The sequence below is a fragment of the Meles meles genome, chromosome 6, assembly GCF_922984935.1.
Source record: "Meles meles chromosome 6, mMelMel3.1 paternal haplotype, whole genome shotgun sequence".
In the NCBI taxonomy this organism is placed as follows: Eukaryota; Metazoa; Chordata; class Mammalia; order Carnivora; family Mustelidae; genus Meles; species Meles meles.
This window is the reverse complement of record NC_060071.1, coordinates 106076529-106088848: the sequence shown is the minus strand read 5'-3', so window position 1 is coordinate 106088848 and position 12320 is coordinate 106076529. Positions and strand designations below refer to the sequence as shown.

The 12320-nt window shown below is 54.3% G+C and overlaps 1 protein-coding gene across 4 annotated transcripts; it reads left to right on the top strand.

Annotated features, from left to right (window-relative positions):
* Positions 1 to 2141: 2141 nt before the first annotated feature.
* BMP4 (bone morphogenetic protein 4) lies at positions 2142 to 9202 on the top strand. 4 transcript variants are annotated; one of them, XM_046010275.1, is made up of 4 exons: positions 2142 to 2203; positions 5501 to 5625; positions 6774 to 7100; positions 8085 to 9202. In XM_046010275.1, exons 1-4 carry the CDS (start codon positions 2142 to 2144, stop codon positions 8939 to 8941), a joined length of 1371 nt encoding a protein of 456 aa, XP_045866231.1. In that variant the 3' UTR covers positions 8942 to 9202. The 4 variants fall into 4 exon arrangements, with proteins under 4 accessions (XP_045866231.1, XP_045866233.1, XP_045866234.1 ...); XM_046010277.1 differs by having other exon boundaries at positions 2145 to 2407; positions 6721 to 7100; XM_046010278.1 differs by lacking the exon at positions 2142 to 2203 and adding an exon at positions 4266 to 4545.
* Positions 9203 to 12320: the final 3118 nt, after the last annotated feature.

Sequence of the window (12320 nt, the reverse complement as noted above, 5' to 3'; positions counted from 1 at the left end):
TGGAATTTTAATTTGTTTCATTATTAGTAGTAATTGATGTAATTCTGGGGGTGCCTCGTTGGCGCAGTTGGTTAAGCTTCTGACTCTTGGTTTTGGCTCAGGTCATGATCTCAGGGTCTGGAGATAGAAGCCAGCATCGGGCTCCGTGCTCAGTGCAGACGGAGTCCACTTGAGACTCTCTCTCCCTCTCGCTCTACACCCCCTCCCCTTGTGTGTGCTCTCTCTCTCATATAAATAAAATAAAATCTTTTTAAAAAGTTGACATAATTCTGACTATGTTGGAAGCTGGAGGTATCCTGTCAGTCATCCTTTCAGGGTGGTGGTATTGCCCTGCCCTGTTTAATCAGAGGTTTCTAAAAGAGGTGAGCTCAGGTGTGATTTAAAATGAAAGAAGATAGGTGTTTAATGAATTTCAATTAAAAAACGAAATCATTTTCAAATTGAAAAGGGGTATGGAAACTGTCTGTTCTAATCCATTCCTTCTGCTGCTGAGAAACCAAGGCCCATTGGAATTAAAGAACATGCTCAAAGCCGTACAGTTTGTTTCTGTTGTTTGAGGCATTATTAAGCTAAAAGACCTCACAGGCCTAACCTGGAAAAGATGGCAGGATGCCTTGGCCCTGCTCTCACAGTTGTGCCCCCCCTCCAACCTCCATTTCATCTAATTCCAGCCTTTGGTGATCTGTGTTCCACATAGGAAGTAATTCCTGTTTTCTAAATATTGAAGGTGTGTTAATGTAAAAGTCTTTGTAGGTGAGGTACCTAGGACGGATACCTGTTTAAGTAAAGACATATTTTGCTGGGACAGTGAAGAGTAGTAGCTATCCCAGGGTAAGAAATCCGGACAGAAGAGGCACAGTCCTCCAGCACTCCCTGGTCTACCCTGAGCTCAGGGCTGTGACCCTCAGCCCCACCCTGCAGTATTAGCTCAGAAGTCCAGAGCAGAGCCTGTGATTTACTTCAGGGCTCTGGGCAAGTTCCTTTAACTCGGCTGTTCTTCCCCTTCTGTGTTTGTAAACCAGGGAGATGATGCTGATAGCTCCCGCACTGCTGCATCAGAGACACCCAGAGACACCGTGTGAAATTAACTCCTGTTTGGGAAGGTTTTAAGCACACATTCCACCTCCCTGCTAATATGATTACTAGCACTTTCGTGTAAGAAAGGGCCAACGCCTCACCCTTTCTTCCTTTAAAAACAGAACAAAGGGTGTCTTTTCTTGTCTCCCTGTGGCCAAAAAGGTTGCTGCTTTAGTGGTTGGTTACCTCCTCAGAAGGTCAGTTCACCGAGTTTAAGTATTCCCAGGTGCGCCACAAATAAACAACAATAACAACAAAAATGACCTCTGTGGTGGTTCTTACCAGGGTTTCTGAGTGGTAATAAGCAGGCTTTTCTAACTGTAAAAACATGGCCCCAGCCTGTCTCCAAGCCACCGCCGTCCTCAAAAGTGTTAGGCCTGGGGTGGGAGGGGAAAACTCAACTGTTTATTAGGGCCATATTTCTGAGGGTCATCGCCAAGGCTTTCCACAAGAAGCATTGAAAACAATGTTTTGGAAGGAAAGTCACCTTTCGATAGCCAAAGAAGTACCTCTTAGAGCACACAGTTCTGCGCACAGCCTGTTTCTCACTGTTTGGAAATCCTTTAACAGTTTATGGAAGGCCACTCTTTAAAGCAATCCAACAGCTCCTTTTTCCATAACCTGATTTTAGAGGTGTTTCATTATCTCTAATTACTTGGGGTAAATGGTGATTACTCAGTGTTTTAATCATCAGTTTGGGCAGCAGTTACTCTAAACTCGGGGAAGCCCAGACTCCCATGGGTATTTTTGGAAGGTACGGCGACTAGTCGGTGCATGCTTTCTAGTACCTCTGCACGTGGTCCCCAGGTGAGCCCCGGCCGCTTCCCCGAGCTGGAAGCAGCGTCGTCCCGGCCCGGGCAGCAGCTGCGGACTCAGGCGCAGCCTGGGCTTCCGGGACCCGGGCCTGCGAGGCGAGGCCCGGCGGCTGGATGGGAGGATGTGGGCGGGGCTCCCATCCCAGAACCGAGGCGAGCGAGGGCGGAGGGAAGAAAGGAGGGGCTGCCGGAGACGAGGAGGAGGAAGGAAAGAAAGAAAGAGCGAGGGAAAGAGGGGGGAAGAAGAAGATGCACGAGGGCAGAGGAGGAGGGAGGGAGGGAAGGAGAGCGGAGCCCTGCCCGGAAGCTAGGTGAGTGTGGCATCCGAGCGGAGGGACGGGAGCCTGAGACGCTGCTCCGGGCTGAGTATCTCGCCTCTCTCCCTGATGGGATTCCCATCCGCTCCGTCTCGAGCCTGCAGCACCCCAGTCCTCGGCCCTTGCCCAGGTTCACTGCAGCCGTTCAGAGGTCCCCAGGAGCTGCTGCTGGCGAGCCCGTTACTGCAGGGACCTATGGTGAGCAAGGCTACCTGGCGAGGGGTGCCGGGCAGAGGGTGCCGGGGAGCATCCGTGGGGGGGAACAGCGGGGGTGCTCATCCTCTGGCCCCACTCAAGGTGGCCCATTTTTCCCCAACGGTGGTGCTAGAGGTAGGGATGCTGGCGCTGAAGGACACCTCCGCAGCTGCTACTGCCTCTACCGAGGTCACTTTCTCCGTCCGGCGGCCCCGGGCGATTTTCAACTTTGGTAGGTTCCGGGCAGAAGAGATGGGAAGAAGAGGAGCCTTTAGTTGGGGGTCGCTGGGAAAGACTGCGAGGTCTTGAGCGGAACGCGTTGCGGGGGCTCTGGTGTTCGCGACCCCCGGACGGGAAGGGCCGAGACGGAAAGGACTGTAGCTCCGAAGTCCCGACAGTATGAGGGGGCCGAGGGACCGCGAGGTGGAGGAAGAACACCTAACCAGGGCTGGTTCTGCTGCCGGGAGCGCGGTCCTGCTGCCTCCGGAGCCTGCGCGCCGCCCGAGGGGCTGCGGGCTGCGACGAGGGGACTGTCACCCGACCCGGTCCCCAGCCGGCGGGAGCCCCTGAGAGCACGCGAACTGCACGACGCGCCTTATCCACAAGCTGTTTTCAGGAACTTGCAGCATCCAAGGAGCCTCTCCCGTATCATTTCCTGGTGTAGGGTCTATAGGGTCGATGGTCGGGATGCCTGGCGCTGCGGGCACGCGTCTTCCTGCAGTGTCGTGGCCCATAGGGAGTCGCTGGCGAGACGCCCTGCGAACCGAGGCTTATACTGGTCCTCCCAGCCCAGAGCCAACCGCCAAATGTCCGGGAATTCCCGGGTCCCTGCGGACCCTTCCCCGCTAGAGCTGGGCCGGAGGCCTCAACCGCTTCCTGCGCACCGCTTAGGTGGATGGACTGTGAGGAGCGCAGTTTGTGGGCTGAAAGCTTTGTGAGACGTTAACCGCCCCCCCCCGCCCCGCCCCACAACATAGACTTGGTAAACCGAGGCCACCTCTGGGCAAACCTCGGCGTCGGGAGAAGTCTCTGGCGGGGAAGTAAAGGACAACGCCACGAGTTCGTCCCTGGCACCCCCTCCCCCCAAGAAAAAGTTCTGGAGATGGACGTCCTTTTGGGCTTTTGTTTTTTTTAATCAAAGAAGAAATGGGGAAGGGGGTAATTGCGTGATTCGAGACGAATCCTACGAAATCCAAAATTGAAACACTACCCGGGGAGTCCGGCCCCCGGGTTATAGAGCCACGCGCTCCCGCCGCCGCCCAGGTAGATTCCTAGGGGCAGAAGATAGTCCGGAGATCCCGGGCGCCCGCCCCTTCCACGGGCCCTTCGCCCCGCGGGGACTGGCTTTTCTCCGTCTGCTTTTTCAACTTCTTCAGCGCTTCCCACCGGGCACATCTAGGGTTCCAGGTGTCTGAAAACCAACAAACCCACCCACCCACCCCTCTTTGCTCTCCCAGCCCTTTCGCAGTCAGTCCCAGCGGTGGCGCGGGAGCGGGAAAACCGTAGAGCGGCTCACGGAGCGGCGCCGACGGTCGCGCAGGGGCGCCCGCGGCCTCCACTCCCCGACCGGCGGTGTAGGGCGGCGCTGTGCCGCCGGGGCTCCGAGGGAGAGCTAAGCGCTTGATTCTTTACTCTTCCTCAAACGCTTCCCGCGCGTGCCCCCAAGAAGAAAACCAAATTTGTGAGGGAGAGAGGCGGGCAACCTGAGCCCTGGATCTCAGAAGAGACCCGAGACTGGAACTCGAAAGAGCCTCGGAAGGGAGGGCGGGTGCAGCGGCCTTGGGAGCAGGACTCTGGGGTTCGGGACCCCGCGGCGGGCTGGGGCCAAGGTAGAGTCGCGCGGGGCAGGTTTTTGTGGAGGCTCCCGTGCAGAACGACCCACGCACGCAACATCTTCCCTTAGAGTCAGGACATCCCGGTAATTCCTCGAGCTGTGGGTTGGTTAAGATTCTTGAAGAAATAGTTGCGACGCTGCAGCTGGTGCAAAGGAGGAAGAGGGTGGGGGGAGGAAGTGGCGGGGGGGTGGGGAGGAGTGGTGGTTTCAAAAATAAGACAATCTGGAGAAAGAGAGGGAGAGACGCAGACAGAGGTCGAGCGCAGGCCGAAAGCTGTTCACGGTTTTCTCGACTCCTGGGAACGCGGTGGGATTTCCTTTCTGCGCCGGGTCGGGAGCTGTAAAACCTCAGCGACATTAAGACCTGAAACTTATGATGCGCCCTTTCCGCGGCGACGTCTCCTTTTAAGTCCGCCCCTCCGCCTTGAATGGCTCGAGGACCGCTTTTTGGGGGGATTTGCTTTGCTCGGAGTGGACCCCGAGGCCAACGCGGTGCGGAGATTCTCTCCGAAATGAAGCGCAGAAAATAGCACAGCGGCCGCTCCCTCCCCACTTTCCCACATGGATCTCCGCCTAACACCTCCCTCTCCGGCCCGGTGCGTGACCCGAGCGGCCGCTTTCGGCTGGGAGCTCGAGCGCCAGCCCGGCTAGTCCGAGCCCTCGCAGGCGTTCGCCAGGGGGTGACTGGCTGTCGCTGGGAGCAATATATGGCCTCTCCGAGACCCCGGGGAGGAAGTGGCGGGGAGCGCACGCGCGCGTGTCTGTCTGTCCCCCAGCGCTTTCCTTTTTAAGTGCCCCTGGGTTGGTGAGGCTTTGAGCTGCAGAGACGCCGCCGCCCCCGCTCCCGGCCCCATTTGAGCCGTGCTCGCGCTGGAGGCGCAGCCCCTACGGTGCGCCCCAGATCCTCCGGCTTCAGGCCGCTGGCACAAGGGCCCGAGCTGCTGCACCGAACGTCGCAGGTAGAAGCGAGGACCGCGTCCTCCGCGAACCGTGCCGGGGGACCGGCTGGGTGCTGCGCCCAGTGCGGCGCGGAGCTCCTCCCGGACCGCTGCTGCTCCGGCGGCCCGCGCGGGGGTTGGCCTCTCCAGGAGGGGCGGGGCCGCGGGAGGAGGACGCGCGCGCCCTTTCGCCGCCCGCCGCGGGAAGGGCGGGCTCCTCCGTGCGCGGGGCGGGGCCTCTGCGTTCACGTGACCCAGAGGGGCTGGAAGAAAAACAGAGCTAGTCTGCGCCAGAGTCTCATTATATTCAAATATTCATTTTAGGAGCCATTCCGTAGTGCCATCCAGAGCAACGCGCTGCCGCAGCTCCTCTGAGCCTTTCCAGCAAGTTTGTTCAAGATTGGCTGTCAAGAATCATGGACTGTTATTATATGCCTTGTTTTCTGTCAGTGAGTAGACACCTCTTCCTTCCCCCCTTCCTGGGATTTCACTCTGCCCTCCCCACCCCTGCTCGCCTCGGGTCCCTCCCGTCGGACCTTTTTTCCAGAGTTCACACTCCGCTTTCTGGCAGCGCTGTCGCTTTCTTCTTGGCCGGACAGCCGCTGGGCGCTGAGCGTACCGGTTTTGTTTAAAGCTCTGCTTGTTCCCACTCGCACTCTCGGATGGTGTGCGTTGCAAGAAAGGGGAGTAGGAGGGGGCTTATGAGATGAAAGGTCCACAGCCTGGAGTTGTCCTTTCTGGGCGAACACACACACACACACACACACGCACGCACCCACACACTTAACTGGGGAGCGCCCAGCGCCCCCGTGCTTGTTCCCAGCTGCTTGTCAAAACTCACAGAGGTCTCTCTCGGAACCATCCCCACTCCCCCACCCCCTGCTTTCCTGGGAGTGAGTGAGCGGGCGCGATCAGATGCTTTTTGCTGGGCATTTCAAACTCATCAGCCACAGTAAAATAAACCGTCAAGCCACTCACTCGGTCAGCTCCCAGACCACGTTCTGGTCTCAGCCTCTGGACCCCGCCGCCCTGAGTCTTCGCCCACCCTCCTGCTCCGAACCAGCTGGAAGTTGTAGAAGTTGGGCTCCGAGGGCGGAGGAAGAAGGGGGGTGGAGGAAGAGGGAGAGAGGCTGAAGGTCTGAAGTGGAGAGCGGTGGCATTTTCGTTCTCCCTCCCCCACCCTTTTTTACCCCCTCAATGTTAACTGTTTATCCTTGAAGAAACCAAGCTGAGATCATGGCTCAGATAGCAGTTGGGACAAAAAAAGATTAACAGGATGGAGGCTATCTGATTTGGGGTTATTTGACTGTAAACAAGTTAGACCAAGTAATTACAGGGCAATTCCTACTTTCAGGCCGTGCATGGCTGCAGCTGGTGCTGGTGGGGGTGTGTGAGGGAGAAGACACAAACTTGATCTTTCTGACCTGTTTTACATCTTGACCCTCCATCACTAGCCTTATATGCATATGCAGAGACATCTCTGTTTCTCTCTCGTTATTGGTGTTTATTTATTCTTTAACCTTCCACCTCCTCCCCCTCCCCAGAGACACCATGATTCCTGGTAACCGAATGCTGATGGTCGTTTTATTATGCCAAGTCCTGCTAGGAGGCTCGAGCCATGCTAGTTTGATACCTGAGACGGGGAAGAAAAAAGTCGCCGAGATTCAGGGCCACGCGGGAGGACGCCGCTCAGGGCAGAGCCATGAGCTCCTGCGGGACTTCGAGGCTACACTTCTGCAGATGTTCGGGCTGCGCCGCCGCCCGCAGCCTAGCAAGAGCGCCGTCATCCCAGATTACATGCGGGATCTTTACCGGCTCCAGTCTGGGGAGGAGGAGGAGGAAGAGCAGATCCACAGCATCGGTCTGGAATACCCTGAGCGCCCTGCCAGTAGGGCCAACACCGTGAGGAGCTTCCACCACGAAGGTCAGTGCTCGCGGAGAGTCCCCAGTGGGGGAAGGCTAGTAGGGCTGCTTGGTGGGGCCGTGGAAGCTCTGGGGGAGAAGAGCTTCAGGTTACATCAAAGCCCCAAATCCTGGACGCTGGAGAACAGAGCTCCTTACCTCCAAGAGCTGTGGTTGAATTTATTTTTTGGAGACAGAGGGGAGGGGTTTGGGGGGAAGGGGAATGACACCACTCAGACGTGGGCTAGCCCCTGTGGTGTGTTTTTGCTATATCAAAGCCTTTTTTTGCCAGGTTTTCTGCCCGTTTTTGTTTTTTTTTCAAAGCACCTACTGAATTTAATATTACAGCTGTGTGTTTGTCAGGTTTATTCAATAGGGGCCTTGTAATCCGATCTGAATGTTTCCTAGCGGATGTTTCTTTTCCAAAGTAAATCTGAGTTATTAATCCACCAGCATCATTACTGTGTTGGAATTTATTTTCCCCTCTGTAACATGATCAACAAGGCATGCTCTGTGTTTCCAAGATCGCTGGGGAAATGTTTAGTAACATACTCGAAAGTGGAAGAAGAAGGAGAGGGTAGTTGTGTGCATGTTTCCTCCTGCCTCTGCTCTGTTGTCCCCCCTTTTTCTTTATAACCACTTGTAAAGAAAACTGTGTACACAAAGCCAAGAGAGCTTTAAAGGGGGAGTCTGATGGTGGTGGAGTAAGGAGTTGACACATGGAAATTATTAGACATATAAAGGAGGTTGGGAGATGCTTTCTGTCTTTGGTGCTTGCTGAATGCTAGCTAAGTTTTGCTAGCTGCCCATTTATCTGTTCCTTCAGATTAAAAGACATGCTTATTTCCTCAAATGGGCTTTCACTGTGTAAGCAGAATTCGGCACTCATCACCCAAAGCTTCTTGACCGAAGTTATTTCTTGACTTTTAGATTTCTCAAAAAAGTTAATGTGCTTTTATTTTTTTTTTCTTTTCCCTTTTCCTTTTTTCTCCTTGACTGTGCCTAGAACATTTGGAGAACATCCCAGGGACCAGCGAAAACTCTGCTTTTCGTTTCCTCTTTAACCTCAGTAGCATCCCAGAGAATGAGGTGATCTCCTCTGCAGAGCTTCGACTCTTCCGGGAGCAGGTGAACCAGGGCCCTGATTGGGAGCAGGGCTTCCACCGAATAAACATTTATGAGGTTATGAAGCCCCCCACAGAAGTGGCACGTGGACACCTCATCACACGACTACTGGACACGAGACTGGTCCACCACAATGTGACACGGTGGGAAACTTTTGATGTGAGCCCTGCGGTCCTTCGCTGGACCCGGGAGAAGCAGCCGAACTATGGGCTGGCCATTGAGGCAACTCACCTCCATCAGACACGGACCCACCAGGGCCAGCATGTCAGGATTAGCCGATCGTTACCTCAAGGGAGTGGGGATTGGGCCCAGCTCCGGCCCCTCCTGGTCACTTTTGGCCATGATGGCCGTGGACATGCCTTGACCCGACGCCAGAGGGCCAAGCGGAGCCCCAAGCATCATCCACAGCGGGCCCGGAAGAAGAATAAGAACTGCCGGCGCCACTCGCTCTATGTGGACTTCAGCGATGTGGGCTGGAACGACTGGATTGTGGCCCCACCAGGCTACCAGGCCTTCTACTGCCACGGGGACTGCCCCTTTCCACTGGCCGACCACCTCAACTCAACCAACCATGCCATTGTGCAGACCCTGGTCAACTCTGTCAACTCCAGTATCCCCAAAGCCTGTTGTGTTCCCACCGAACTGAGCGCCATCTCCATGCTGTACCTGGATGAGTATGACAAGGTGGTACTGAAAAATTATCAGGAGATGGTAGTAGAGGGATGTGGGTGTCGCTGAGATCAGGCAGTCCTTGGGGACACACGTTCCTGTCCACTCACCCACACACTACACAGACTGCTTCCTTATAGCTGGACTTCTATCTTAAAAAAAAAAAAAAAGGAAAGAAAGAAAAGAAAAAAAAAACCTAAACATTCACCTTGACCTTATTTATGACTTTACGTGCAAATGTTTTGACCATATTGATCATATATTTTGACAAAATATATTTATAACTACATATTAAAAGAAAAAATAAAATGAGTCATTATTTTAAAGGTACACTGTTCCTTTTCTCTTTAATCCTTTTTCCTTCTGCCCCATCTCTTTTGAATGAGATTTTTTTTTTTCCTGTTGAGGAGGAACTGGGGGCAGGTTGGAAGTCGGAGGGTGGTAACTGGAGGTGGTTAAGTTGGAGGAACAGGAAGTAAACTGATGCTAGAGAGATGGTAATTGCCAGGATGAATTGTTTTCCATTTCTATTTAATGTTAACAAGGACGCAGTATCCTCTCCCATCTGGATGACACATGCCTTGGAGAAACAGTGGGATGAAAGGAGCAGGCCAGATTAAAGACTCAGTTTTGGGCTCCTTGTACATCTCCTGTTTTTGCTCACCTGTTAGAGGTGCGTCCCAGCTGAGTGTGATGGATAGAGTCTCAACCCTAGGGAATAACTCCCACTGCAGCTTTTATGATACCCTAGGGTGTCTCCAGTCATATTAGGCACTGATGTACTAACTTGCACGTGAGTGTGTGTGTGTGTGTGAACAGGATTTCAGGGTGGTGGTGAAGTGGGTTTTATTCAGTAGAACAAATAATGTGCCTTACCTTTGAACAGTTTGGTGACCATACTTTAATATTCCACATGGTGGAATTCTCCAGTGCTTCTTGACTTTTTCCCCTTGTCTCCTAGTCCCCACATCAAAGCCTTCATGGAGTTCAAAATTCTAACAGTTTGGGCTGGATGACAATGGGATCAGAAACTGAAGGGTCAATTTCTAAGTAGGCGCTGTGAAAACATTGTCCTTTATGCAAGCTCAAGTCAAATGCCAGCTCCCCTCCTCTAGAGCTGAGCGGAGAGGGAGCTACCGAGTGGATGTGCTCTTCTGAGCCAGGATATCTTCAAGGATAAAGTCCAATTTGGGGCCGAAAAGGAAAATGCTAGTATGTTGAGTATCCCTCATTTAGGAGCTTGCCAGGAAGGCAGAGAATTGGCTCTCTAGAATGGCATGTATATAAAAGCTAAGAGGACCAGAGGAAGAGATCTTCGCTTTTTCTTACTTGCCACTAGCAACTAAATTCAGCCTTGGCATTTTGGCCTGCTTAGGTTCATTTCTTATGTGAGTACTTTTCCCTGCAGAGTCTTGGGTAGGTTTGGGCCAAAAGCTGTGTCTTTGTACAGTCTGTGTGAGGTGGACTGATAGGAGCGTGTTTCTCCTTCATGAAGGTGGAGGTAACAGTGGTAGTGGGGGGGGTGTGCACCCACCCCCTGCATTCATGTACACAACTCTTCCGTATGCTCTTGGCGGTGGGGTAGGTGAAGCAGGACTCATTTTTGTTTTTAATTACTGAAGTCCTTCAATCCTCCAAAAGGAGCAGCTTAGTGGAAACCAGTAAAAATAGAAGTGGAGCGGTTGCCAAAGCCCCAGGTCCCCGGAGAGCGCAGGTGGAGAGAGGAGATCAGAGCCCCAGGCAAGGCAGCAAGACTCCACAGTTCCTCCAGAACTCCCTGCATAGAGGGATACTTCTCCCCCTCTTCAAGCCCCCCCAGGTCGCTGCCCCTTTGATTAATGGTATGGAGGTCGAATAAATCATTTAAGGGAAGCCCATTATGGGTTCCCCTCAGGCGGGCTCGATTTGTTTTGCCCGATTTCCAGCAACTTTCTGAAATGTCCGTGTTATTGGAAAGGAACCCGCAGATCCCTAGCGCTTGGACAAATTCTCAGAGGGCGAATCCCGAGCCTGGTGGCTGCCGGGCTCAGGTCACTTTCTAGCAACCACCCTGCCCCCCACAACCTCCCCCTCCTTCTACTGGCTTATTTTCAGGAATGGATAATGTTGTTTATTTGTTCAGCCAAATATTTGGTCTGGGGAATTTACCGTGAAATTCTGTGAATTGCATATACCTAGTTAACAAAATAGTCCTAATGCCACAAATGCTAGCATGAAAAACAACGAGCTACGGCCAGCTTTAACTCTTTAAATTCTGTTTGAGGTCATAATCCTGAGGTCCGGGGAGATAAGGGGTTGAACGTGTGTGGAGATGATTTAATTTAGGTTTCGGCGTTATATTTTGGACTAACGCTCGACCGAGTACTTTATGGAAGCTGTAGACTGATAATCGGCATCGTTTTTTGGATCCAGCCTGCCGCCGCCCGCCCCCCGCCCCCCCGACCCCGTGTCTCTTCCCCCGAGAAATGTTCCCTTTACTTAAAGAAAGACGGGGAGGGAGAATCGCTCTTGAGGAGTTCAGCAAAGTCGTAAGCACATCAGAAGAGCTGCTCGGTCGATAGCTGCCCAACCTTTAAACTGGGACCGGCTTCCTAGGAGTTTAAGGAAAAAGAGGGGAGGAGGGGAAGGGAGTCGGGGCCCGGAACGCATCACACATTCCCGGGCTTTCGTTGCATAATGCGCTCGGAACCTGCCAGGTGACCTGCTGACTTTGTTTTCTGTCTTGACCGTGCTTCATTCCACCAGCCCCTTGCCGCCGGGCAGCACCACACTGAGAAGGCTCTGGGCAGCCGCGACGCTGGCGGACCCCAAGAATCACCCGGCCTTGGACCAAGATCCGGCCCCACAGGCTCCGCCCCGCGCCTGCTCCGGGAGCTCCCCCGGCCGGCGGCAGTTGCGGCGGCGGGGACGCCAGGGGGCGTCCTACCCGCCGGGGACTAGACGGGGCACTGGGCGGCGGTGCGGCGGGTGCACCGCGGGCTGTCTCCTCGCAGCCCCCTCCAAGCCGTACTGCAGATTTCAGCCCTTCTCCCCGCCCCCCAGCCCCGGCCCCACTCCCTAACCCCGGAGCTGACCACCCGTCCAGCTCGTCCTCGCTCTGGGCCCCGCGGCTCAGGTGAAGCTCTGCAAAGACAGATGGATCTGATTAGTGCACGCGGGTCCTAAGGGCGGGTGCTCGGCACATTTAACGTGAAATGGGGTCAAGCGGCCGTGCAGAGCAGTGGAGTGTGGGGAAAAATCTCAGCCGGGTGGAGAGGCGTAAGGAGGGTCGAGATCTTTAGGCTTTTCCGCGGCGGCTGGCGGAAAGCAGAAATGAGCGACCGAGGCCGTGCTTGCACAACGCTCCCAGTGGGTCCGCATAAAACTGGGAGCATGGGTGAGTGGAGAACAGACCCCCTGACAGAGGGTCGGACATTAGGCTGGTCGCGCTGGCTGCCCTCTCAGCCTT